The sequence below is a fragment of the Poecilia reticulata genome, chromosome 1, assembly GCF_904066995.2.
Source record: "Poecilia reticulata chromosome 1, P_reticulata-male-v2, whole genome shotgun sequence".
Lineage (NCBI taxonomy): Eukaryota > Metazoa > Chordata > Actinopteri > Cyprinodontiformes > Poeciliidae > Poecilia > Poecilia reticulata.
The window spans coordinates 17,846,097-17,869,667 of NC_088830.1; the positions used below are offsets into that span (position 1 = coordinate 17,846,097).

Genomic DNA, 23,571 nt, shown 5'->3' on the forward strand with positions numbered 1-23,571 from the left:
CTAAGCCCGACTACCATAGACTTTTTTTAAACATGTCAAAAAAAAAAAAAGAAACTATCACCATATTAACTTTCAATGAGAAACAGTTGATAGTTTCTCACAGTGCTGAAGTTCAGTAAATAATAATATTAGTTTCCAGACATGAGCGTGCTGAAAGATTTTCATTCTGTGTAAAAAGAAAAAAGAAATTGTCACCAATGGCTAAATTCAGTTCATATTTCATTCATTCATAATGCTGCATCATTAGCTGTAACTGCAGGCTTTTCCATTAGGCTAAAATATGCAAAAGCACCATTTTTCTTTCTTTTGAGCTTTGTTATTATTATCAGCATTATTATTATTAATATATAATTAGGAAAATATGTTAGAGAAGCCATGTATAAATTGTTTTCTCATATTTTTTTCTCTGTTTTTCTCATCTGCCAACTCCAGGAAGGATCAGGGAGAGTCAACCACCAGGTTTGTACCTTTTTCACTGCCGATTCGCTGCTAGTTGGTCTTAGAAATTTAATTTCAGGACCGATGATGACTTTGTGTAGTTGCCTTCTGCCCCAGCACTTAGTCATTACTGCCATTTATTTGTAACAATCAGAAAAAACAATATCTTGCTGCTGCCATTATTTGAGACACCTCAATCAATACATTCAGCTACAAACGAGGCGGGATTCTTCTGCCGTTATATTGATTGTATTTTTTAACTTGGATGAAATTTACCTTTGGTACCAAACCCTGCTAAGTCCTGCAGTCATGTTATTCTAGAATAAGGAAGGCATTAAGTTTTGCAAATACTGATTTACTATTTAAGTACCCCGCTGATATGGAAGCACATTGTCATTATATTACTAACTTAATCAGTGCCATTGTTTGTATCTACTTTTTTCCTGATTTGGTCAAAGTTTTAACCAATGTTTAGCTTGTACCTAACTGTATTTCCTCATGTAAATTTTTTATCATCAAGCAATTAAGAATGGGGGGGGGATATGAACTTCAAATTTCATCGTAAAATTTTGTGGTATTTATTACAAAAAAGCAGAAATAAGCAGCAATTAAAAGTACTACAAACATGTCAATGCATAGCGTTCAGAGTCTTACAAACATATGATTATGAGTAGAAATGATTACGATGTGTCACTTGATCACATCAATTATATTAATTGGAACCAACTGTGCTGTTAAACAGCACTCATTATATTCAGTCATACTTCTCGCAAACTCATCATTTCTTAACACTTTTGTTGAACTGGCAGTGGAATAATCATATTTCTAGTAGTACTATTAATCTGACAAATAACAACGAATAACCTGTTGTTGTTATCATTTATTGCAGGATGACCCATTGTTTTTAATTATCACTGGGAAATAAAAATCCTGCTGACAGGACACAACTTACTGTTTCCCATCCTCATCAAAGAGAAATGATGTGCTTTAAAACTCTAATATCAGCCAGAAGACGAGGAAATACTCTGTACAAGTGATTAAATATCCTCAGGAGACGTAACTCCTTATGTTTGTGAATGACTCATTCAGCACATCGCACAGTTCATTTTGACAAGTGCAGCTTGAAAGGAAACTATAAAAAGCTATTTTGAAAAAATAATTAGCTGTCATAATAAAAAAAACTGAAATCCCTCCTTTTGTCTTCATAAAGAGCAATTTTAAAAGATTTATACAATTAGGAGGACATTACCTTCATGCTGGTAGAATAATGTCTTTTAAAGATGGAGCAGGACTTGTCATGTGATTACATTATTTTTCAAAAGTTGCATGGTTTATGTTGCATGTTTTAAATGCATTTATTACAGTGAAAAAGGGCAAAAATGCAAAGGCAACTTATTTGGTCTTCTACCAAATATTCTTAGTTGTTCTGCATTGGAAGACGTCACAAAATTGATCTAATTAGGCGCAGATTTGCTTCCAATGATACATTATCTTCATATAAAAAAACTGTTTTTGCTTCGATAAAAACTCCCTTTTTTCACACGAAGGTTTGGAGAATTTCATTGATCTCTCTGCAGTAACAGGAGAGACAAAAACACTTTCAGCCAGGCTGTGTTAACCGCATTGACACAACAAAGTTGATCTAATCAGAGCAGCTAAAGGCAGAGGGTAATGATATTTTAGTCCACTAAAAGCTGTTTTTACTCAGGCGCTCAATGACTCATTGTTGCTTCTGTTTGTTTAGTGCTTCGTCTCAAAAACAATAACGGCAAAAGCATTTTTTTTTTATTTAGGACAAAAAAAAACCCCTACCCAAACGAATATAAACATATTTGTCTTTTTCTCAGCCATTACTTGCCTCAGGTAGCCTTTAATTTTTTTATGAGCTATTCTTCTTTGTTTGTATGTATTTATATAGCACATTTATCTAAAGGATATGTATTAATGGTGTTGATGCATTTCCAGAATCATTATGGGAGGATAGCGATTAAGGCAGCAAGGCCAGTGTGATGTAATATGTTGGGTGTTTGCCGTTATGAAACAGAGTAAATGTTTGTCTGTGAAGAACCACAGCAGCACAGATGCCGTCGCATTTGTTGTTCATAATGTGAAAGCCATTGAATAGGTAGATTAAAAAGCCTGAATCGTGCGCTGTGCGCAATATGTCGAAGCATCGGGATGAATAAGCCCAGGAGGGATCAAGAAACCTCTGCACACAGAGGGCAGAAACTGTATTACTTTATCCATAAAATGAATCCATAGAATATTATGCAGTTAGGAACAAAAATGCAACATAGGCAATGCGTAAATGACAACGAAACAAACAAATAGAGATTCACAAGACTCTGCAAAAAGGTTCCTGACCTCATGCTGTGATTCAAGCACTTGTTGCCATGGCCTGCTGGAATTCATATGGTTAAAGGAGTGATATCGACATGAAGTGCATGAGTCACCAAATTGCAGCCTTTTTTTGGACGGTTCTGCAGTAGATGTTAATTTTCCTCCACTAAGCCACTGTTCTGCTCCCTCTAAATGCCAGCGCTCGGGAAGCCGAAACATCAGCACTGACTCCGCTGTTGCTTTATTCTCGGTGGGGGCTTTTGTCATAAACTTAATTTATTTCTGTAATTTAATTCAGAAACAGAAGCATGTGCGATATGGATTCATTGCAGACAGAGAAATGCATTTCAAGTGGTTTTCTGTTGGTGTAGATGATTAAGGTTAATGAAAATCACAATTGGTTTCACATAAAATCGGGTGGCAAAAGATAAAGAAAAGGTATTTTGAATACTAATGTATTATGTTGTGGCCTACAAATATGTGCTTAGGACTCTCCAAGTATCTCAAACTAAACATTGGGTTTCCATACTGCGTTAGCGGCAAGTCATAGTTGTAATGAACCGAAATTAACACTTGTAGTATACAGTATAACTCTCTGTGCTATAAATTTATGTAACTCATATCTCACTTTTCTGACAGTGGGAAAGGTAATGAGGTTCAAAGTCATTTTTCACCTTAAAAAAACCTATCAAGTAAAATCATCATGTGTCTATCTCTCCTTGGTTTCTAGTAAAATTCATAGTAATAAGCAGAAGCTACTGAGGAGTTATACCACTCGGAAACATAGGTACACGGCATCCCTGCTCCCATGTTCCATGATGTGTTGTTTTTTTTTGTTTTTTTGGGAATGCTGACTAATTCTTGGTGCATGGGTGTCCTTTTGAGGCTGCAGAGCCTCAGATAGACCAGAGCAAGCTAGTGCTGCGGGAAAACATGTGTCGCTCTTAAAATAATAATTAGCCTTCCTTGATATGTGCCTGAGTGATGTGCTACTTTGCTTGATTATATGCAGAAAATTGATGAAGAATTGTGCCGGGTTGCAGTCTGAGCTGCAAATTTAGTATATTAATCAACATTTATGAGCTTTTTCTTGAGTGAAATGTTCTTGCTTTTTCTGGTATCGTTTTTTTTTTCTTCATTCACTTCTCTAAATTGAACTTACGCACTACCTCACTTGCTGTTTTTTTTTTAAGTATTCACATTTTATTGTCATCAAATCCATTGAAAAAGATCACAAGTCACCATGACTAACTGCAAAATTTGCCTGTGAAATCAAGCTTGAATAGAACTTATGGGAACAAAGTATGCATTACTCCACAACCAAAAGTATTTTTTATAACTTTTATAACTTTTTTTATGGTGCTATTTGGATAATTTTGCAGAAACAAAGTACTGATCTTTTAAATTAATTTGCTGACAATATGTTTATTTTATTCTTAAAACCAAAATTACCACGTTTAATGCATTGCACTTAGCCAATTGAAATAAATCCTGCTTGAGTTTGTTGCACTGCTCATGCTTTTTGCATGTTACCACTCTGCATTAAGCACACTCAAACATTCCCTGACCTTGTAAACATATGAAATATGTTTATGAAATATGTGAAAGTTTCACAACTTTCATATTGTATGAAACATGAAAGAGAGAGAGAGTCAGACATTTCCCATATTACAACCACAATCATAAATGTGTTTTAATCGTTCATTGAGTGGACCAACACAAAGTATCATGTTATGGTAATATTTTTTTATTATGTAGAGATTTTGGAGTGTAGTACGCTCTACTTTTCTAAAAACTAAATTCAGCAATGGAAAGACTTTATTTTCCTTTGTCCACTGTCGTGCCTTGCTAACTAATTTGTTCAAAACAAATAAATGCTTTTATATCATCACTGCACATCTGATACATTATCCCAAAGTAGAGCTAGCATTTTATATATAGGACCCCCATCAATACGCATGTTTGTCTTTTCCTCCTGCCCTCCAATTATTTACTCTTATCTCAGAAAAAGCTCTAAATGACATAAATACTATGCAAATAAGCAAAACTTTACCTAAAGTTGAGTCAGATTTCTGTTACTGAGCTGAAGCTTGAATTATTAACCAATGTTTTTCCGTCTTTCACTTCCAACATCATTACCTTTTTTCTCTTTCACACTCCAAAATACCTCTGTCTGCACAACTACTTGTCCTCCAACTTCAGCCAAAAGTTAAGCTTCAAAGAGCGTGTGAGGATGGCAAGCCCCCGCGGCCAGAGCATCAAGAACCGCCAGACGTCCTCTGTGAACGACCGGCGTTCTCCAGTGGCCGACAGTGGCACAGAGGGCACCAGTCCTGCCAAGGTTCAAAAGAGCTGGAGCTTCAACGACCGCACGCGCTTCAGACCTTCGCTCCGGCTCAAGAGCCAGTCCCGCTCCACCACTGACGGTCAGTGACACCGCACACCCACCGAATGTTTCCCTGAGAGCTTTATGACATTGGCTGTGGCTGTGCCAATCAGAAATTACAGAAGGATTCATGCTTCAGAAAACGTAAAGAACAAAAGAACAAAAACAGCACAAAAAAAAAAAACATCACACTTTACAGAGCTCTAGTATGAAAAGTAAGTTCCCAGGGTAGTTTGTTTTTCATGTAGGGCAAGATTGGTCTGGATAGCTTTCCTCCTCTGATAAAATAGAACCATCATTTGAGGAATATTATTTATTATTTATTTACCCAGGTTTATTTATATCACATTAAAAGTGTATTCCATTATCTGAAATATTAAATTTAGCCAAAAAGACAAAACAGCAGAAATCTCTTTAGTTTTTGTTTCTTAAGTAGGTTATTCGGGAGAATTTATGAGTTAACATCTTATCTGCAGAAGTTATATCCTTTAACAACTTAAGATTAAATAAAGAAGAAGACATTAGGACCAGACATGTGTTTTAATAGCTACCCAAGACAATGAAGTAATAGAGTGGTGCCAAGACAAGATATGTTTCTGTTATTTATTTGAAGATTTCTGTCTGTGTAGTGATTGATATCAAAGGTGCCATATAATTACACAGCTGTCATCTTTCCTGGTTTTGTTTAATTATGCCCATTTTGGATTTAGCTAAGAGTTTGTGAGTTAGTCAGTTAAGTATCTATCAACTACAATTAGGTGTAGTTGATAGAAATTTCATATCTAATCACCTGCTTTCACTTTTAATGATTTTTTTTTCATTGCCAAATGTTTTTGCCTGGTTACACTCAACATGTTCTACTTTGCTTGCAATATGGACTTCAGTTGGAAGGTCATTGACGTCAGACCAGCTGTTTGTTGGAAAAGTGTAAATAAGCATACATTAAAAATGCGGCAGTGCTGTGAAACCCTTTTTCACATAATCAGGCGTCAGACTTTTTAAGCTGTCAGTACAGACGGCAGAAATCCAGTAATGGATTTAGTTTTTAATCCTAAAAATGTTTAAAATTCATTTAAATATTGAAGCTTTATCTTGTTTTTGTTTCTTTCTTTAAAGTATAAGCATGCAGTAAGAGAATGTGTCACTCCGAGTGTTGATTTCATCTGTTTCCCCACCCTATCCAACACAACTGCTGTACCAAACCACGACAGACAGTTGAGGAGAGAAAAACAGCTGTCTCTCTCTCTCTCTCTCTCTCTCTCTCTCTCTCTCTCTCTCTCTCTCTTACCCTTTCACCAGTTGTTGTATGTTGGACAGCTGGATAGATGGGGTGTTGTTTCAATGACTATCTGGGCTGTCTGAGCCATACAGTTGGCTAAATGGAAACAAATTCCAGGTTAGTCAAAATCTTGCTGATTAGGTCGTTCTCAGTGTCAAAATATTAAATATTTTCCTCTAGATGCGACATAATTACAGACAAAACCAATATTTATGCGCCGTACTACAAGCTGTTTGAGTTCACACACATGCTCTGTACTACTACAGTCCTTATATTTGAGCCTGCAGTCAAGCTCATGACCCCTTGCTTACTTCACCATGATGTCATAACTCAGAAGGCCCATGAACAGATCTGCTGTTGGCGATAAATCTTAAAGGCACACAGAGGCCTTTTTCTTTACAACTAGTCCGCAGTTCCAGAAGCTTCAAAATCGGTTCTTCCCTCTTTTCCTCTCCAATCACTTTAAATCCTCCTGTCATCATTATGAGACACATAAAGAGGCATCAAAATACTTTGTTCCTGGACCCAGAACCTATATACAAATCAGGATTAGGGGCTTGATGAGGTAACTTCAAGGTTCAGCTGCACAAGCAGTGCATGATGGCTGCTGTTGTGTTCATAGGTTTCCTGCTCATTGTACATGTAAGTCAACAGTCCTTCTCTTCTGCCTGTTTCATAAGCAGCAGACTCCGCTGTGACGGGGGACGATGCCTTTGATGATAAGGGCTGCCACTGTGAGATCTCCGTGGAAGACTTGCTGCCCTCCGTCAAGACCGTCATCCGAGCTGTCAGGTTTGTCAAAGGAGATTACGCTTTTCTTTTTCCATCCAGCTAATGCTTTCCCCTTTTTTTCTGAATGCAAACAAAGCCTGATTGCAGCACACTGCGGTCCAGCAGCTGCCCTTTATTGTCTGCACTCAAAGGACTAAAATGACCGGAAGTCGTTCTTTTTTTAGTTTTCTTTTTTTGGGGCTGTATAGCCTCCGTGGCATAGTTTATATGCAGGAAGTATAGTTAGTACGGTTTTAAACAATGCAAACTTGTGCATGATTAGTAAAGACACAACGGTGCCTAGCAAAAGTATTTGAAATCACAAAAGTTTCATAAATGTATTTTACAACATTGCAATGTTTCAATGGGATACATTGGGATACACTGTTTTTTCCTATTCCATCTTCTCATCAACTCTGACCAACTTCTACTGAAGAAAGATCTGCCCTCAGCATGATGCTGCCACTAACACTGTGGGTGGGTTTGTTCTGGGTCAAATGTAATGTCAGTTTTCTTCCACATATAGTGTTTTGCATGCAGACTGACAATTTTTGATCTTATTGAACCAGAGCATCTTCTTCTACATGTTTACTGTGTCCCCTGAATGGTTTTGTGACAAACTCCAAACAGGACATTAATGGCTTTATTTCAGCAATGACATTATTTAAAATGACCAAATTTGTGGAGTGCAAGGCTATTAGTTATCCTGTTGCTGTAAATCTGGGCAACTCCTCCAGAGTTCCCATGGGCCTCTCTCCTGCTTCTCTGATAAATGTTCTCAAGATCACTTTAAAATATTACAAAAAACTCTTAACTGCTTAGAAACAAAGTACAGCAAACTCAGAAGGTGACAGAATTTTTGCTCAGTACGTTTTGTCATTTTTTTTCTTATCGATTTTGGGGGCAATTCTTGTCTTCAGTTGTCTTTGGGTAGGAGTCAGCGTGTAGCCAATGCATGAACCTTGAATCTTGTTGCTTTCAGGCTGCAGTAATACCCACCGTTACCATGTGCACACTGAACGGTTCTGTCCACATTCTACATTTTCTTGTGAATTTTCCTTACTTACTAATTACGCAATATTCAAATATGTTGGCAAGAAGGAGCTTGTTCCTAAAATGTACATTGTGTCACATTTTTTGTATCTACTTAATGTTCATCTTTGTCTACCTTCTTTTCTCCTGGGTTAGGAGAGAGAGCACCAAACCTAGGAGCTCTCTTCTAGGTTTGCATTCTGTTGCCTGCTGGCCTTTCTTTTCTGTAGACTTATATTTATTCTGAGTTCAGCCCTGAGGCACCACAGGTAAATAAACCCTTTCACAGAAATTGTGTAACACGCACACAGCTCAAATACGCAACCACAACTACACACGATGCTTTTAGAAAATTTAGGAGGAAAATATTCAGGTGCTCAGACTATTGTAGACAAACTAATGGACTGGATTTAATATGTCTCATTCAAAGGGAAAGATACATTTTATTTTATAGCCTTGAGGTGTAGCAGCAGATTCTCCTTTCTGATTGGGTCAGAGCGCCCTCTTTTGACTGAAATTTGAAAATTTCTCTGCTTTTCCCGCAGGATCATGAAGTTTCACGTAGCAAAGAAGAAGTTTAAGGAGACTCTGCGTCCGTATGATGTCAAAGATGTGATTGAACAGTACTCTGCCGGTCACTTGGACATGCTGTGCCGCATCAAGAGTCTGCAGACCAGGTAGGAAGAATAAGCTGTCATTCCTGAGGCCTCTGAGCTGATGAATGTGTTCGTGTGTATTTATGAGAAAACATATTGTGAATATGCATAAAGATAATGATATGATCAATTTTCTTTATGCACACATGTACCTCTGTGTGTGTATATGTTTGCTTTCCTCACAGGCTGGACTTGATAATTGGCCCACAGACCCTGAGCACCCCAGCTAAGACCTTTTCCTCCCCGTCTTTGTCTGTGTTTTGCAGCCAGGGGAGGAAAAACTCCATCAGGGGGTCAGAAGTCCCCCCATAGTCCTTCATTGTTTTCCATCTCACATGGGTTTACGTCATATGACACTCAGTCAAATCATGCAAACAAATTCAAGTCTTTTATCAGCCAATCATAAGCAGAGATTCATTAATTAGTCAGTAAGAGATCTGCGATCTGATCTGTAATTCCCAGGTCAGATACAGGAAAAAAAAATACAATAAAATTCTCCCCAATTTCTTAATTACGTCAAAACTAGCAATGTTTTCTTCCTTTAAATGAATTCATTATCAAAATGGATTGATCCACGATTTTTGTGCTTGGAATTATATTGACCTGGAAAGACATGATCGGCGCATTTCCAGTTTTAAGTGTTATGCATTAAAAGTAATTCCAGAATCTTCGTTTACCTTTTTTAATGTTATGAACAACGGTCTTCTGAGACATTGAGAGACTAACCTTTACGTAAAAGGTGTTCAATTAAAGCAAAAATCTTCTCATTCAATATGTTTGCTACTTTACTACCCCAGTCTGACATAAGGCTTTAAAAGTGGCTTTGAATTGACTGAGTTGTTAGGGGCAAGCAGATCTGTTCTTTTCTATGTCCTCTATTCCACTGAACAAACACTAACGATGTAATTCTACTTCTGCCTTGGGTTGAAATTCTGGCATTCCTCAGGTGTCTGGAGCTTCATGCTAAAGCGTGTCACACACACACACACACACACACGCACACACACACACACACGCACGCACACACCCGCACACACACACACACACACACACACACACACACACACACACACACACACACACGCACACACACACACGCACACACGCACACACACGCACATACACACACACACACACACACACACACACACACACACACACACACAAAATTTGCCTTCACACAGCACATATTATGTCAATTCGGTAATAACACTGACTTGGGTGCAGTTACTGAATTTGTTAACTTGCACTTTTGAAGTTACTTTGTTTTTTTTAATTGATATTTAAGGAAACTACTATTAACTATGCCTCGGGCATGTTAGTTGACGTGTGGTAATGTTTTGCATCAATTTAAACAATACCTAATTAAAGCAGGTCAATAAAATGTATTTATGTGATGTCACTTTACAAATTAGACACACTCATGTTAATCAGAAAACATGAATCTCACAACAACTGGTGGAGGAAAACCTCATCTCTTCAGTCTAAATGTTGGGATCCTTTGAGTGTCTTTGGTTTTCTCAGGCTTTTTTCGTTTTATTAGGCACAGTTTCTATAATTGTAATGGAATAAAAAGCATCATGTTACTTGTTAGATGAAAAGTGAAACGGAAGAGCATTCCGTCAATACTTGAATGGAAGTTTTGGCATCACCATCATCACATTTACATTTTTCTTTTCGAAAGTTTCATCTTCCGACAGAAAGGGGAAAAATTTAACTAAAAGTAAATATATGGAGAGGACTACAGCACTAACTAAATGAACATTGCATTACTATTGTCTCAAGCCCTTTCTGGAGTTTTCTACTGTTCCTAATATCCTCTGTTATTCTCTTTTCCCAACATCTCTTTTTCTTCTGGGCTTTGGGTTGCATTTTATTTTCCTAATCATCTTTCTTCCTGACAAATTTTTTTTGTTTGCTTGTTTCTGTGTGTGTCCTGTGTTCATCCAGGGTGGACCAAATCCTCGGGAAGGGACAGGTCCCTCTGGACAAGAAGATACGAGAGAAGTTGCTGTCTGATGGAGACATGTTGGAGGACATGAGCATGCTGGGTCGTGTCTGTAAGGTGGAGAGACAGGTGTGTGTGAAGTTTTGGTGATCAACATATTGTCTTTCAGTGAACGCCAGTGAGATGTTAATAGCGGTGCATCTCTGTAAAAAAACAGAAAGTTCAATTAATTTAGTTACTTGGTTCAAAAGTGAATTTTTTAACCTTCAGTGCTTTCACCGCTTTATTTTTCTACACAGGTTCAGTCAATTGAGTCAAAGTTGGACTCTCTGTTGGACATTTATCGTCAGGTTTTGCGTAAAGGCTCCTCTTCGGCTCTCACTCTCTCTTCGCTGCCCCTGTTTGAGCTGGAGCAGACCTCTGACTACAACTCTCCGGTCTTTAGTAAGGACCTCTCCGGCTCCACTCAAGTCAGCTGCGGCGGAGCGCTTCCCCCGAGCGGCTACGCCACACGCTCATCAACCAACTCCCAGCTCTCGCAAGGAGGGCTTCACCTCATTCTCGCGCCTCAGAACGAACTCAACCTTAATCTCCACGCCTCGTCGTCCACGCCACCCTCGGGCCTCGCATCTTCCCCTTTTAGCCCCTCGCCGCTGCCTCATTATCATCATCACCTGCAACATCATAAACAGGTTCAGGCCACGTCACCTGAAAGTGGCACTGATGAGGCTGTGGGGAGCTCCCCCACTGTCCTCACCCCGAACAGTACCAGCAGTTCTGGGGGCCGAGGAGTAGGAGATGAAGGCTTTCCTCTTTTGGCAAGGCTTCCGCCGCCCCCTTCCAGACAAACTGTTGGCCCTGGCAAACTGATCCAAGGGACCTCTAGAGAGACTTCTCCTGAAATCAAGAGTTTCTGCAGAGGTCTGCATAGCCACACGGAAGACAGTAATGTTGGGAAGGACCTTGGACTTGAGTTTGGATTGAGCACATTAGGGCAGCAGCTCCTAGGGAACACTAATGGTACTGGCAGGCTTAACGCAAAGGAAGAAGGCTCCTGGAGGAGGCATATGAGTCTCGAGCTGGAGCCACTCGTGCCATCAGCACCAGGTTGTTGCTCGAGGCCCAACCATATGGACCAGGGAATGGGCAAATCCATGTCAGTGCAGGACCTGGTGAAGGTAGGTCCTGTTCATGATGCACACCAAAGCCACAGTCTTTCATCTCCAAGTCCAAGTACAAGCAGTGACTCTCCAACAGGTTTCAACAGTTGTTGCCAAGACCTTGCGGGAGAGAGTGGCGGTACAAGAAGAGGATGTTGGGGCGAGGAGGACCTCTTTATCAGTGACAGGGACATGGAGGGGCAAGGGTTTGACTTTTTGTCACAGGGGACGTCTGAGGCTCGCTCGTTTTCTTCTGAGCGCCTGAGGACAGCAGATAGAGCGGGGGCAGGGACCCAGGACTCTAACCGGAGCCTGGCGGGTGGTCCGTCGTCATCGTCGTCAGCCTCCACTGGCAACGTCGAACTGCTGAACATGCCACACGTACGGCTAAAATAGACTCACTAAACATTTGGAAGAAATACAAATCTCACCTCAGAGACCGTTTTTTTTTTTTTTTTTTTTTCTTTTTTGGAGGGGAGATTGATGGGTGGGAATTTTACATGGGGTCTTGTCTTCTTTTGTTTATTTTTTATCTTGATTCTCTTGATAGGATTCTGTTTTTTTCATACAGGCTAATCATGTTGGCATGAGTTACTCTGTGTTTTAATGTGTGTTTGATGGATCTGAGATAAAAGATGAATGCCAATAAAAAGGAGAGAACGATTTTTGAATTAAATTAAGTAGTGGATGGGTCGATGTGCTACGTAGCATGAACTGCATGTTTTCAGTAAAGCACAGATAATAAACTACACCTACAAGCATGGCCACCCACCACCTTAATAGTTTATTGTGAGTTAAAAAGCTTGTTGTATTCCATGACAGCTGAGAAACGTGGGCATTTTGTTTTTTTATAAAATCATATCCACTTTAGGAAGCCAGATCTCTGCAAGTAATTGATCTGACCTGTGTTCGTTCTGTGGGATACAGGAAATACATATTTCATGAAATCCACACATTTTAGGCCTCTTTTTGAATAATGTTCATTGAACAATCCACTTAATAAGTGTGCACATCTCTGATAAAATGCCAGCTTTTTGTGATGATAAAAACTGAGACCTTAAGAAATCCTTTCTGAAAATTTCAACAGCGCAACTGAAAAAAAGCAACATTTCTACTTTTGAGTGAAAATCTAAAACATTTCCTGGTGCAAAATTGTACACACCCTCTAAACTCCAACTTTGTTAAAAGTCCCATTGATTAAGTTTCGATTTGGAAGAACAGGCTAAGGCCAAAAAAATAAAAATTATGGTCCAAATTCTTTATATATCTGCAAGAAATCCTAAGACATAGAGGGATGTAATTTTTCAACATCACAACCAAACCACTGCACATGCAAATCAACAAATGAATGACTACTACTGAATGAAACCTTTTGGAATAGCCTAGCAGACGTCCTGAACTCAAAAAGAATATTTGTAGGATCCTCTGAAGAGGGTTGTAGACAAGAAATGTTCTCACAGTCTGACATTTCACATTTGAAGACTTTGTCAACGAAGAGCAGGCCTGCATTGTTGTTTCCTCAAGTATGGCATGAATCAAAATCATCTAAGTATGTTTTATATGTCTCCTCTGACGTGTTTGTTTTTCAGCGGCATTGATCGGGAAGTGAAAATACATTGGGACACATTTTTGAACAGATTCTTCATGGTCTCATTTTTTTTACATCACAAAGTACTCTGCAAAATAATGAGTGGGACTTTACCTTTGTATGTCTTCACTGTGCAATTTGTAGTGAGCAACTACTTCAGCATCTCCTGAGCAAAACTGAATAGTAGTAAGCAGCCCTTCTTGCATCAATATGTAAGAACTTTTTCTTTTTTTTGCCATTTATTAGCAGTTTTTTCTAAAAAAAAAAAAACCCTTCATGAATTCATTCATGCAAAACACAGGAGCAGAACTGCACAGCCAATCTCCATAACAGAACAACACACAATCTAACTTCATGCTGCAACAATAATTGTTAATGTCTGCCAATGTCTAAGCTCCAACCTTCATACATGCTTTTTCAAATGAGTGGGGGGCAACTAGGACACTTGAAGTAATTATGCCTTGTCCATTTTACTTCAGCTCTGTGCAGCTTCTCATGATGACTTAAATGTCATCATTTCCTGAAGCTGCTGTGAAAATATTCTGAAAGTGTGATTTTAGGCATCAGATACATCCGTATTTAATTAAAAAACGTCTTTCAGATAACAGTTTCACACACACACACATATATATATTTTATTTTATTTTTTTTTATTTTATTTTTTTGAACAACTGTAGAACTACACCCATGTGGACAGAGTGTAGTTTTTATGACCAGATAAATGTTGCACAGTAAGGACGGTTCAGCAGTGGAGTGAAACATTTGTTGAATGTCATTTTCTGGCTCACAACTTCTGTTAGAAAATATGTGACCTTTTTATTTCAGACACAGATACCCTTTAGCTTTTTGCCATCTGCTTTAAACTAACTCTTGATGGAGATTATTTCCGGCACCTTGAACTGGACTTGAGATCCGAATGTGTATCTTATTGATATTAACTTGAGGTTTCTTGAACTGCTGAGCAGTGAAAATACAACTTACCACTATTTTTCCCTTTCTGCTGCATGGAGTAGACCAAGATGCAGTGACAAGGCCTTACTATTTTTCAAATGTTTTTACTGAAACATCCAAAGCCTGATTAGTTCATGAGCACCATGGTACATTTTGTAGATTTATATTAAATACTTTGAACCGGGAATAAAAACTACAATCCTGTATCATTTTTAAGTAAGTAAAAATATGTGTGTGTATGAGAGTGGATCATACCCTTTTAGTCTGTCAGTTTAACAGAGCATTACTTATATCTGATTATAAGCAATGTAATATGCTGTAATATGGATTTAAGTAAAAACGTGAAACACAAAAATGTGTCATTACATGTGATACCATTGAACAAAAATGATCAACTCTTTGTAAAAAAAAAAAAAAAATAGAAATGCAGCTGCAGGATCTTATAGAAAAACCAAAGCAGTAATTATTTACTTAAATGTTTTTAATTTAAAACACACATTATATTTTTCTACGTTTTAAGCATTGTAAAGCTCACCAATATGACAGAAGAAAAATAAATGTGGAATGTGTCTTACATTTGCAATTTGGCAAGAATCAAATGTTGATTTGTTCAACTATATTGTAAGAAATAAACTAAATTGTTTCAGTTTAAGCTCTAATTTGGTCTTTCTAATTTTGACAGATTCCTTTTTTTTGCTGTGGAATGTAATGCATAAAAATATGCTGCAGGTTCTTAGATGAAGGGAGCAGTGCAGCAAACAATGTCAGCTAAAGAAAGAAAACATCCATTTATCATATCTGCATGACTGATGTGCAGCTTTCCACAAATCTACTATAGTTATTGGGCTTAAATTTTTTTTCCATTTTGCTTTCAACAGTTCCTAGTTTTACTAAGTAACTATGATATTAGAAAATAAAATAAAAAAAGACTTGCACGAATGGCTGTAAAGTGTCAGCTTAACTGTAAAAATATGTAACTAGTCCAAAAATATTTTACACTACTTAGTTAGGATGCAGCTTTAAAAGTATGTTTTCAAAGTGAAGTGTAACATATAGTATGTATGAAATGGAAATGTGAGGTACGCTTCTTTGCACAGCACATTCTACCTTTAGTTAACAGCATAATCATTTTTTTTACCGTTTGTGCGATCATAATTTTGCTCTCATCTTACGTCTCAAATTATTTTCCCATTGACGTTTAAATGTATTTTGCATGAGGCTTTCATGTTCAAATGAATCTTTAACTGAAAAAGATGACAAGTTTCTTAGAACTTTAAGTATTTTGGTTTTTCAACAACTGGATCAAGAGCATCCAAACCTTTTTTCTTTAGGTCCACAAAATATTCATAAAATCCTGTATTCTGGTGCCTTGCTTTTGTGATACATTCGTGTTTATTTAGTTTTCCGGAAGGTGCATCTGATTTGTGACAAAAAGTTGCTACACATTTCAGGTCCTCTGTTTGTGGCATAGTACTTTTTTTATAATTTTGCAAATGGGCATAAAATGGACAATTGCCATGTTAAGGTTTTGTCTTATTTTTTATTTATTTAAATTATGTCCACATATTTACACATTAGTAATAACCTTGGTTAGTTTAAGGAAGCCTGTAATGTAATAACAATGCAAATGAACTCTTATTCTCAATCAAGAATAAAATTAATTCTTCAAGAAACTTTGTTTTGTGTTTTTCATTGCACCAAACACATAGCGGTTTGACCTGAGACTCAACCCTACAAGTCCAAACATATCATTTTTGATTTCAATATGTTGCATACCTAAGTGGCTTTAACAATTTTGTCACTTCCCTCCAAGTAAATCAATCGATAAACATATTTCAGTCTCAAGAAAAATTCAAACTGCATATATAAAAACTTGTATAATAGTTTTAAAAATTATAAAGATGAATATGAATGAAAAATAAAAGTTGTTCAAGTGTGCCATGCATGCAAAATACATCTTCCTCCACATTATTGCAGACATGAGATCTTTTTATACATGGCATGAAAAGATGCAGCATGTTATTTTTTTTAAACTGATTAAATCAAGCTAAACTTTTATTTAATTAGGTTAGTTCAGATTACCAAAATAATTTGAAAGCCCACTCAGCAAGAAAGATGTCTATACTGCAAAAGATAGATTATAGTTTGAACATGGACTGAGAGACAAATAGTTTTATTTTTGGAAAGATGTATTGGTCTGATGAAACCTGATTTAGAGTTTAAGAGAAATACACATAAACTTCTAAATTTGAGGAAAGTAAAGTTCTGGGAAAAAAAGGCATATCTCATTATTTAGCAATATACAAATGGGAAAAAATAGTTATCGTACCCTAAACGTTCATTCAAATTGAATGTCTAACAGGGAGAAAGAACAGGTTGAGTCTGTTAATGGAGTGTATGTAAACATTGGGTTTTAACATCATATGCAAAAACTAAATACATCAATAGTAATAGAAAAAAACAGAAGAAATTATGTGACGTTTCAATAAAAACAGTTAAATTATTCTATTTTTTACAAGTAAGATTTTTCAAACAATTATTTCATACGTCAGGCTTTACGGAGTTAACAAAAACACTGGAAACAAACATAGTTTTTAAAGATATTTTACTTTTACGAACATATTCTAACAAGTACCAGCATTTAAGTTGCACACACTTTACAGTAACGTGGATCAGAGCTACTTTAAGGAAGTTTATATCAGGCAGGATGTTTAGTTTAACTATTTAAGTTTCCAAAGCTGGTTTCACTAAGGTGTTGCAAGCAAACATGCAAACATCCTGTATATTTCTAGCTGCTGAGTTTAAACAGTTTTAAAGCTTGAACGAGGAACATTACTTGTACAGAGACCACAGAGAAGAACATCTCTACTGTGTTACTACAGAGCATCTCTAGATAAACTAGCAGGGTAAATTTAACATCTTTGAACTATATCTTTGAACTGCAATGCAAACCCTTAGTGATGTTCAAGCACGAAACAAGATACGATCAAATGTACGTATAACAGTTAGCTAACGCGTTAATCTCTAACTGAAACAATTTTTTTTCCTTCGTCTGCTTTTGCGATGCATTGTGATAATGGACCAGACGTTTACTATGGTGTGCAAATGGAGCAAGATGTCTGCGGGTCTTCTGCCTCTCTGAACGTTTGGGGCAGCAGCCCAGCACAACGTTCATTTGGCCTTCTGTGCCTTCTGTGCAGATTTGGTGATTTTACCGCTCGTAGCGGCTTTCTTTTCCACACCTTTTATCACTCCCACCGCCACCGTTTGACGCATGTCTCGGACAGCAAAACGGCCTGAGGAATAAAAACAAAAAATCTCTGAATTAAACTTTTATCTATTCTCAAAAAGGTAAAAAAAACCCCTAAGATTTTAGATTATTTTTTTCTTGTAGGCAAGTATTTGTTACTCTATGAGGTGCAATCCCTTGTAAAAGTATTCATGCATCTTGGATGTTTTCATATTTTGCTTTCATTTTGCTCTTGATAAATGTTAACCTGCATATTTATTAGGTCATCCATGTCCTGCAATTGTGTGCCATTTGCAACATTATCATGAGCAATGTTCTGGGAGATGTTCAAAACCAAGAATGTTATTCTATAACCTGAGACTGTCTGACATATTTATAAAGCTTATTATGTTTCTAATTGTAACATCATGAGTAGCAGAGCACTTCACAGGGTATGAATACTTTTGCTAGGCACTGTACTATAGTAATAGACAGGCATTATATTGCAGGATGGGACACTCACCAAGCGGTGGGTACTCAGAGAAGCTCTCCACACACATAGGCTTGCCTGGGATCATATCCACAATGGCAGCATCTCCAGATTTGAGAAACTTCGGGTTATCCTCCAGCTTCTTTCCAGAGCGGCGGTCTATCTTTTCCTTCAGCTCTGCAAACTTGCAAGCGATGTGTGCAGTGTGGCAGTCGAGCACAGGGGCATAGCCAGCACTGATTTGACCAGGGTGGTTCAGGATAATCACCTATGAAAAATGTAATAGCATTGTAAAATACTGAATTTGGAAAAAATAGCAGCAAACAAGAGCTTGGCAACAAATAAAATAGAATTAATAATAAATTTAAAAAAACAGTGGCTTATATTAGTCATGTCTTGGCTGTCATTTTTTAAAGACCTTTTACAAATTTTCTCAACTTTCAATTTACTTTAAAAATGAAAGATTTTGTCTCCAACCAATAAGTTACTAAAAGAGCTGGCTTGTACAAATCAATGGATATTTATCATTTAACTACATTTGTCTCTGGCGTATTCCTTCAAATTGAGCTAAAAGATGGACACCCAGTTTTCCAGGTTCTGGGTAACAATAATAATCCCGGTCGTTACTAGGGAACAGACCTGGGAGGTGAAGCCAGCTGCCTCTTGTGGTGGGTCGTTCCTGCTGTCTCCAGCCACATTGCCTCGGCGAATATCCTTCACAGAGACGTTCTTGACATTAAAGCCCACATTGTCTCCAGGTAGCGCCTCACTCAGGGCCTCATGGTGCATCTCCACTGACTTGACTTCAGTGGTCACATTGACGGGAGCAAAAGTCACCACCATGCCAGGTTTCAGGATTCCTGTTTCTACTCGACCCACAGGCACAGTACCTATACCTGATGGAGAGGCGGAGAAGCAACCGGACGTTATGTGAACCCGGTGCCTAAATGTAAGCTGAAAAACTATTCTTAAACATGCGGAACAGACAAGGCCCGAGGGAATTTACTCAAAACCTAATTTGTTTCTGCCCTCCTTTCCTAAACCGCTTGATAAATGAGGCTTTTATATTTTACAAATATGTTCTTAAAAATCTAAGTCACAAAACTGCAAGATCAACTCACCTCCAATTTTGTAAACGTCCTGCAGAGGCAGACGAAGAGGCTTGTCAGTGGGTCGGGTTGGAGGCTGGATGGCATCGAGAGCCTCCAGCAGAGTGGTGCCTGAGGCACTGCCATCTTTACGATTGATCTTCCAGCCCTTGAACCAGGTCATCTGTAAGAGATCATTGTTACTTTCATGTCAGAGATGGGAAGAAAACAATAGCTTTTGGTGCCGAGTTTCCTTCAACTTTTACATGTGTCCCTGGTCCAACACACCTGAATCAAATGGCTGAATTACCTCCTCAGTATGCAGTCAGGTTCTCTAGAGTCCTGTTAATGATTTTATCACGTGACTCAGGTGAGTTGAAGCAGAGACACGTCTAAAAGTTGTAGGAGCTTGACACCAGTGCTTTGCAACAGATGGAAAACATTCAAAAGATCTGCATCTCTGATTCTACAAGCCTCTTTCAGCATGTTAAACACCCATGACAGTACAACTGAAAAAAGGGTGGAATAAGTATAGCTTATAAGAAGAGTTTTTCCAAAAGATCTCGTGTCAAACTCACATTAGGACTGGGCTCCAACATGTTGTCTCCATTCCAGCCTGAGATGGGTACAAAGGCCACGGTGTCAGGATTGTACCCAATCTTCTTGATGTAAGTGCTGACTTCCTTCACAATCTCTTCATAGCGCTTCTGGCTGTAGTTGGGCTCAGTTGAATCCATCTTGTTGACGCCTACGATGAGCTGCTTCACTCCCAGAGTGTAGGCAAGTAAGGCATGCTCGCGAGTCTGCCCGTTCTTTGAGATGCCAGCTTCGAACTCGCCCACACCCGCAGCCACAATCAGCACGGCACAGTCAGCCTGAAAGAAATAAAGAGATGAAAACTTCGGGGAGGAACTGAAAATCTAATTTATTTTTTTTTACTTATTTATTTTCTTTCTACCTGAGATGTTCCAGTGATCATGTTCTTGATGAAGTCTCTGTGTCCTGGAGCGTCAATGATGGTGACATAATACTTGCTTGTCTCAAACTTCCAGAGAGAGATGTCGATGGTGATTCCACGTTCACGCTCTGCCTTGAGTTTGTCCAAAACCCAGGCATATTTGAAGGATCCCTTTCCCATCTAAGAATGCAGAGGAAGGATACGAATATAAGTGTTTTACTGGGAATATTGAAGCTACAGAAGACTAAATAGTTGCTTGTCACATGACCTTTGTCCTTAACGCTTTAATCCACTTTTCTGTGTCAACCACAAGACGCAAAAATTTTGCTCTGGATAAACCGGGCTCCCCTGAAGTGAGCTGTTGAAAAGTTACAATGCAGAAAATCCTAAAAAATATTTTATTTAAATCATACCTCTGCAGCTTCCTTCTCAAACTTCTCAATCGTTCTTTTGTCGATGCCCCCGCACTTGTAGATGAGGTGGCCTGTGGTGGTGGACTTCCCTGAGTCCACATGTCCTATAACCACAATGTTAATGTGGAGCTTCTCCTTCCCCATCCTGGCTCAGCCGAGAAGACGCTGAACAATAGAAACAAACAAAACATGTCAGAATCAACAACATGCAGCATAGAAAGCATACAACCTCAACAGTGAGACAATGCTAATCAAAAACAACTCAACTTTAATTTGTAGTACACACTTTACTAATATGTTAATTAAATTGATCTGATTAAGCCAATGCCTCGATTTAGTAAGGTACACTGCAGTGCAGATCTAGATATTGAATTTTACCCCCCACACTGTATCATTTAATGTAATTAAACAAGGAAATCCTGAAACAAAAACTCAGCTGAAATTCACCCATCGCCATTAAAGTAAGTAAGTAGACAAATAACCTCTGAATGTGAAATTTGAATCTTAACTTTACTCAAAGGAATATTGCAGACATGCTGCTATATTACAACATTGTATAGTAATAAAAATTATCAACTACATTTAGTTGATCATTTATTTTCAGTTTTAATTTTTTAAGAAAAATTCATAACCAAAGGAGTTCCTTTTTAATACACTTTTGACATTAGATGAGTAACGTTAATAATTACAAAATCACATCATCACAACATATTTGTCAGTTTTTTATTTGACCAGTTTTTGGATATTTTTTTTTATTGAACATAAACCACCTTGCAATAGTAAACTCACCCCTTGTTGGTATATTACACCTAACAACAAGTTTTAATGTATTTTATCATAATATTATGCAGACCTGTTCAATAAGTTAAAATATTATTGAAAAGCTAATTTATTTTCGAAACTCAATTCACAAAGTGAAACATCATGTTTGTTTCCCCACTTGTTGATTTACTATGTAAGGATCACACAAAATAAAATGCAAATATAAAAGGTGGACAGACATAATGGGTTGTGCATGGGTATTTAGCAAAGTAGTAGTATACTAAGGGAGAATTTAGAAAACACGGAATACAGCTGGTTGTAGAAATAAACTTAACCTCCAGAAGCCTTTCTTTATTAAACGAAACAAAAATAAGTTGAAGTTTAATGGCGGCCACCAACTCATATGACGAGTCACCGTGGAACATGAATATATTTCACAAAAAATACCTTAAACAAACTTACATTAAGAATGTAAACGCACAAAATTTAAAACCATGCCACTAAATAATTATTTGGAGACATTACCTTACCGTTGGCTTACTTTTCTCTGATGTGATAAACTAAGCTAACAGTTAGCACACGATTTTTTTTCTTTTTTTTTCAAAAGGCCTTTGACGCTACTCCTAAAGGACGCATGCGCGTTTCTGAGTTTCATACTTGTAACTGGAAGAGGAACCAGAAAACATCAATTCAGTGTTTTATCAACATGTCTGACGTTTATATATATATATATATATATATATATATATATATATATATATATATATATATATATATATATATATATATATATATATATATATAATAATAGTAACATATTATGAATGTCCATATGTTCCACGATGATTCGTAATTTGAAATGGCAAAGCAAGCTATCAGTCCACAGCTATTATTGATAGATAAATAAAATAAAATAGAATAAAATAAAATAAAATACCAGTATGACTTCAAAACAGTGTGGACTTGATAGCATAGAACGCAGTGCTGATGCAATACTGCAGAGGTGAGGGCGTTAAGGGATATTTGGGTCTGCATGTCTCAGCATCTTCCCAGACAGTTACACTGCACTGTTTATTCTAATGTGACAGCAGCATGATGGGCGAAGAAGCATCAGCCCCGCACGACTCACATAAAAAAATATTCTCAATTGAAACTGCGCCACTCAGGCCTAACCACCACTAGAACTCCCTTTTGCACTTGTTATGGCATCAAATTACAACAGGTATCACAGACACTCCACATTCAGATGCAGACTTGCTATGGATATTCTCCTAACACGTCCCCGAAGTCAGCTGCCTTTAAAATGGAGCATGGAAAAAAGCTGAATAAAATGTACGTTGTTTGTGTAGGAGTCGTTCGGGAAGCCATTACCAAACCTACCTTTGCCTGTAAGGTGTGCTCAATGGTTCACAGTAGGGATGAAACAGAAGATGCTGCCTTTTGTGCCGTCCTGGGACTGACGCAGACAAGGTACTGCTGTGGCAACTGCCGTCAAATGCGTCATTTACTGAAACTGCGAGGCTCAGCCACTAGATGGAGCCCTGCTGCCTCTCTGCACAATTTGGTGGCGAAAAGGTACACTGCTTCCAGTAATAAATTACTTTTTTCAGTCTGATAGAATGTTGGGTCTTTATATAACCCAGTTAATGTGAGACATTTGTACATTTAACTGATGCATTATTGGTACATTTAACTCTCTTCTTCTTCTTCTTCTAGACTTGAATGTCTTATGGTGTTTGAAATCTAACTGAGATACTGTGTGTTTTTATATTTGCTTTCATAATTATTAAGTCCACCATGATTATCCACTACTGTCTTTTTTGATTTACAGGTGTCTGAATGCTGCTTATCAGAATGAACTATAGATTTGGACATATCCCTTTATATAACGATTACAAACAATTCTCTGTGAAAACTGGTATTTAGTACAGAAATATTATGTTATATTCATGCTGGAGCCAACTCTGTCATCAGGAAGTTTGCAGATTTGGCTTCTGCCCCAAAAATAATCACTGACAAGACAAGAAGACAAAGTCACAAAAGGTCAATTCTGTTTGGAGAGAGATTTATTCACAAAGTCAC

General features: G+C 37.7%; 2 protein-coding genes across 7 annotated transcripts in view; one reads left to right on the top strand and one right to left on the bottom strand.

Annotated features, from left to right (window-relative positions):
- The window catches only part of kcnq5b (potassium voltage-gated channel, KQT-like subfamily, member 5b), a 101,094-nt gene extending 84,872 nt beyond the window's left edge, over positions 1-16,222 (top strand). Inside the window, exons 9-15 of one of the 4 annotated variants that reach the window (XM_008406248.3) lie at positions 433-459; positions 3,509-3,565; positions 4,981-5,204; positions 7,124-7,235; positions 8,792-8,923; positions 10,853-10,979; positions 11,150-16,222. In XM_008406248.3, the coding sequence (XP_008404470.1) occupies positions 433-459; positions 3,509-3,565; positions 4,981-5,204; positions 7,124-7,235; positions 8,792-8,923; positions 10,853-10,979; positions 11,150-12,406 (1,936 nt within the window). In that variant the 3' untranslated portion in view covers positions 12,407-16,222. The remainder of the gene's footprint in view (positions 1-432; positions 460-3,508; positions 3,566-4,980; positions 5,205-7,123; positions 7,236-8,791; positions 8,924-10,852; positions 10,980-11,149) is intronic. The other 3 variants (XM_008406257.3, XM_008406265.3, XM_008406272.3) reach the window with 3 other exon arrangements.
- Positions 16,223-17,137: 915 nt separating this feature from the next.
- LOC103463107 (elongation factor 1-alpha 1) lies at positions 17,138-23,003 on the bottom strand. 3 transcript variants are annotated; one of them, XM_008406284.3, is made up of 8 exons: positions 22,870-23,003; positions 20,728-20,892; positions 20,315-20,494; positions 19,935-20,231; positions 19,390-19,540; positions 18,908-19,164; positions 18,302-18,536; positions 17,138-17,845 (listed from the first exon to the last, which is right to left on the bottom strand). In XM_008406284.3, exons 2-8 carry the CDS (start codon positions 20,869-20,871, stop codon positions 17,721-17,723), a joined length of 1,389 nt encoding a protein of 462 aa, XP_008404506.1. In that variant the 5' UTR covers positions 20,872-20,892; positions 22,870-23,003; the 3' UTR covers positions 17,138-17,720. The 3 variants fall into 3 exon arrangements, with proteins under 3 accessions (XP_008404506.1, XP_008404509.1, XP_008404514.1); XM_008406287.3 differs by lacking the exon at positions 22,870-23,003 and adding an exon at positions 22,020-22,141; XM_008406292.3 differs by lacking the exon at positions 22,870-23,003 and adding an exon at positions 22,015-22,082.
- Positions 23,004-23,571: the final 568 nt, after the last annotated feature.

Bases quoted from the DNA above. Each gene is read 5' to 3' on its own strand.
- LOC103463107 (XM_008406284.3), bottom strand. From the start codon at position 20,871: ATGGGGAAGGAGAAGCTCCACATTAACATTGTGGTTATAGGACATGTG. The intron at 19,165-19,389 runs GTGAGTTGATCT...CCTCTCCATCAG, and splicing joins GGACGTTTACAAAATTGGAG to GTATAGGTACTGTGCCTGTG. The intron at 17,846-18,301 runs GTGAGTGTCCCA...TTTATTCCTCAG, and splicing joins CTCTGAGTACCCACCGCTTG to GCCGTTTTGCTGTCCGAGAC.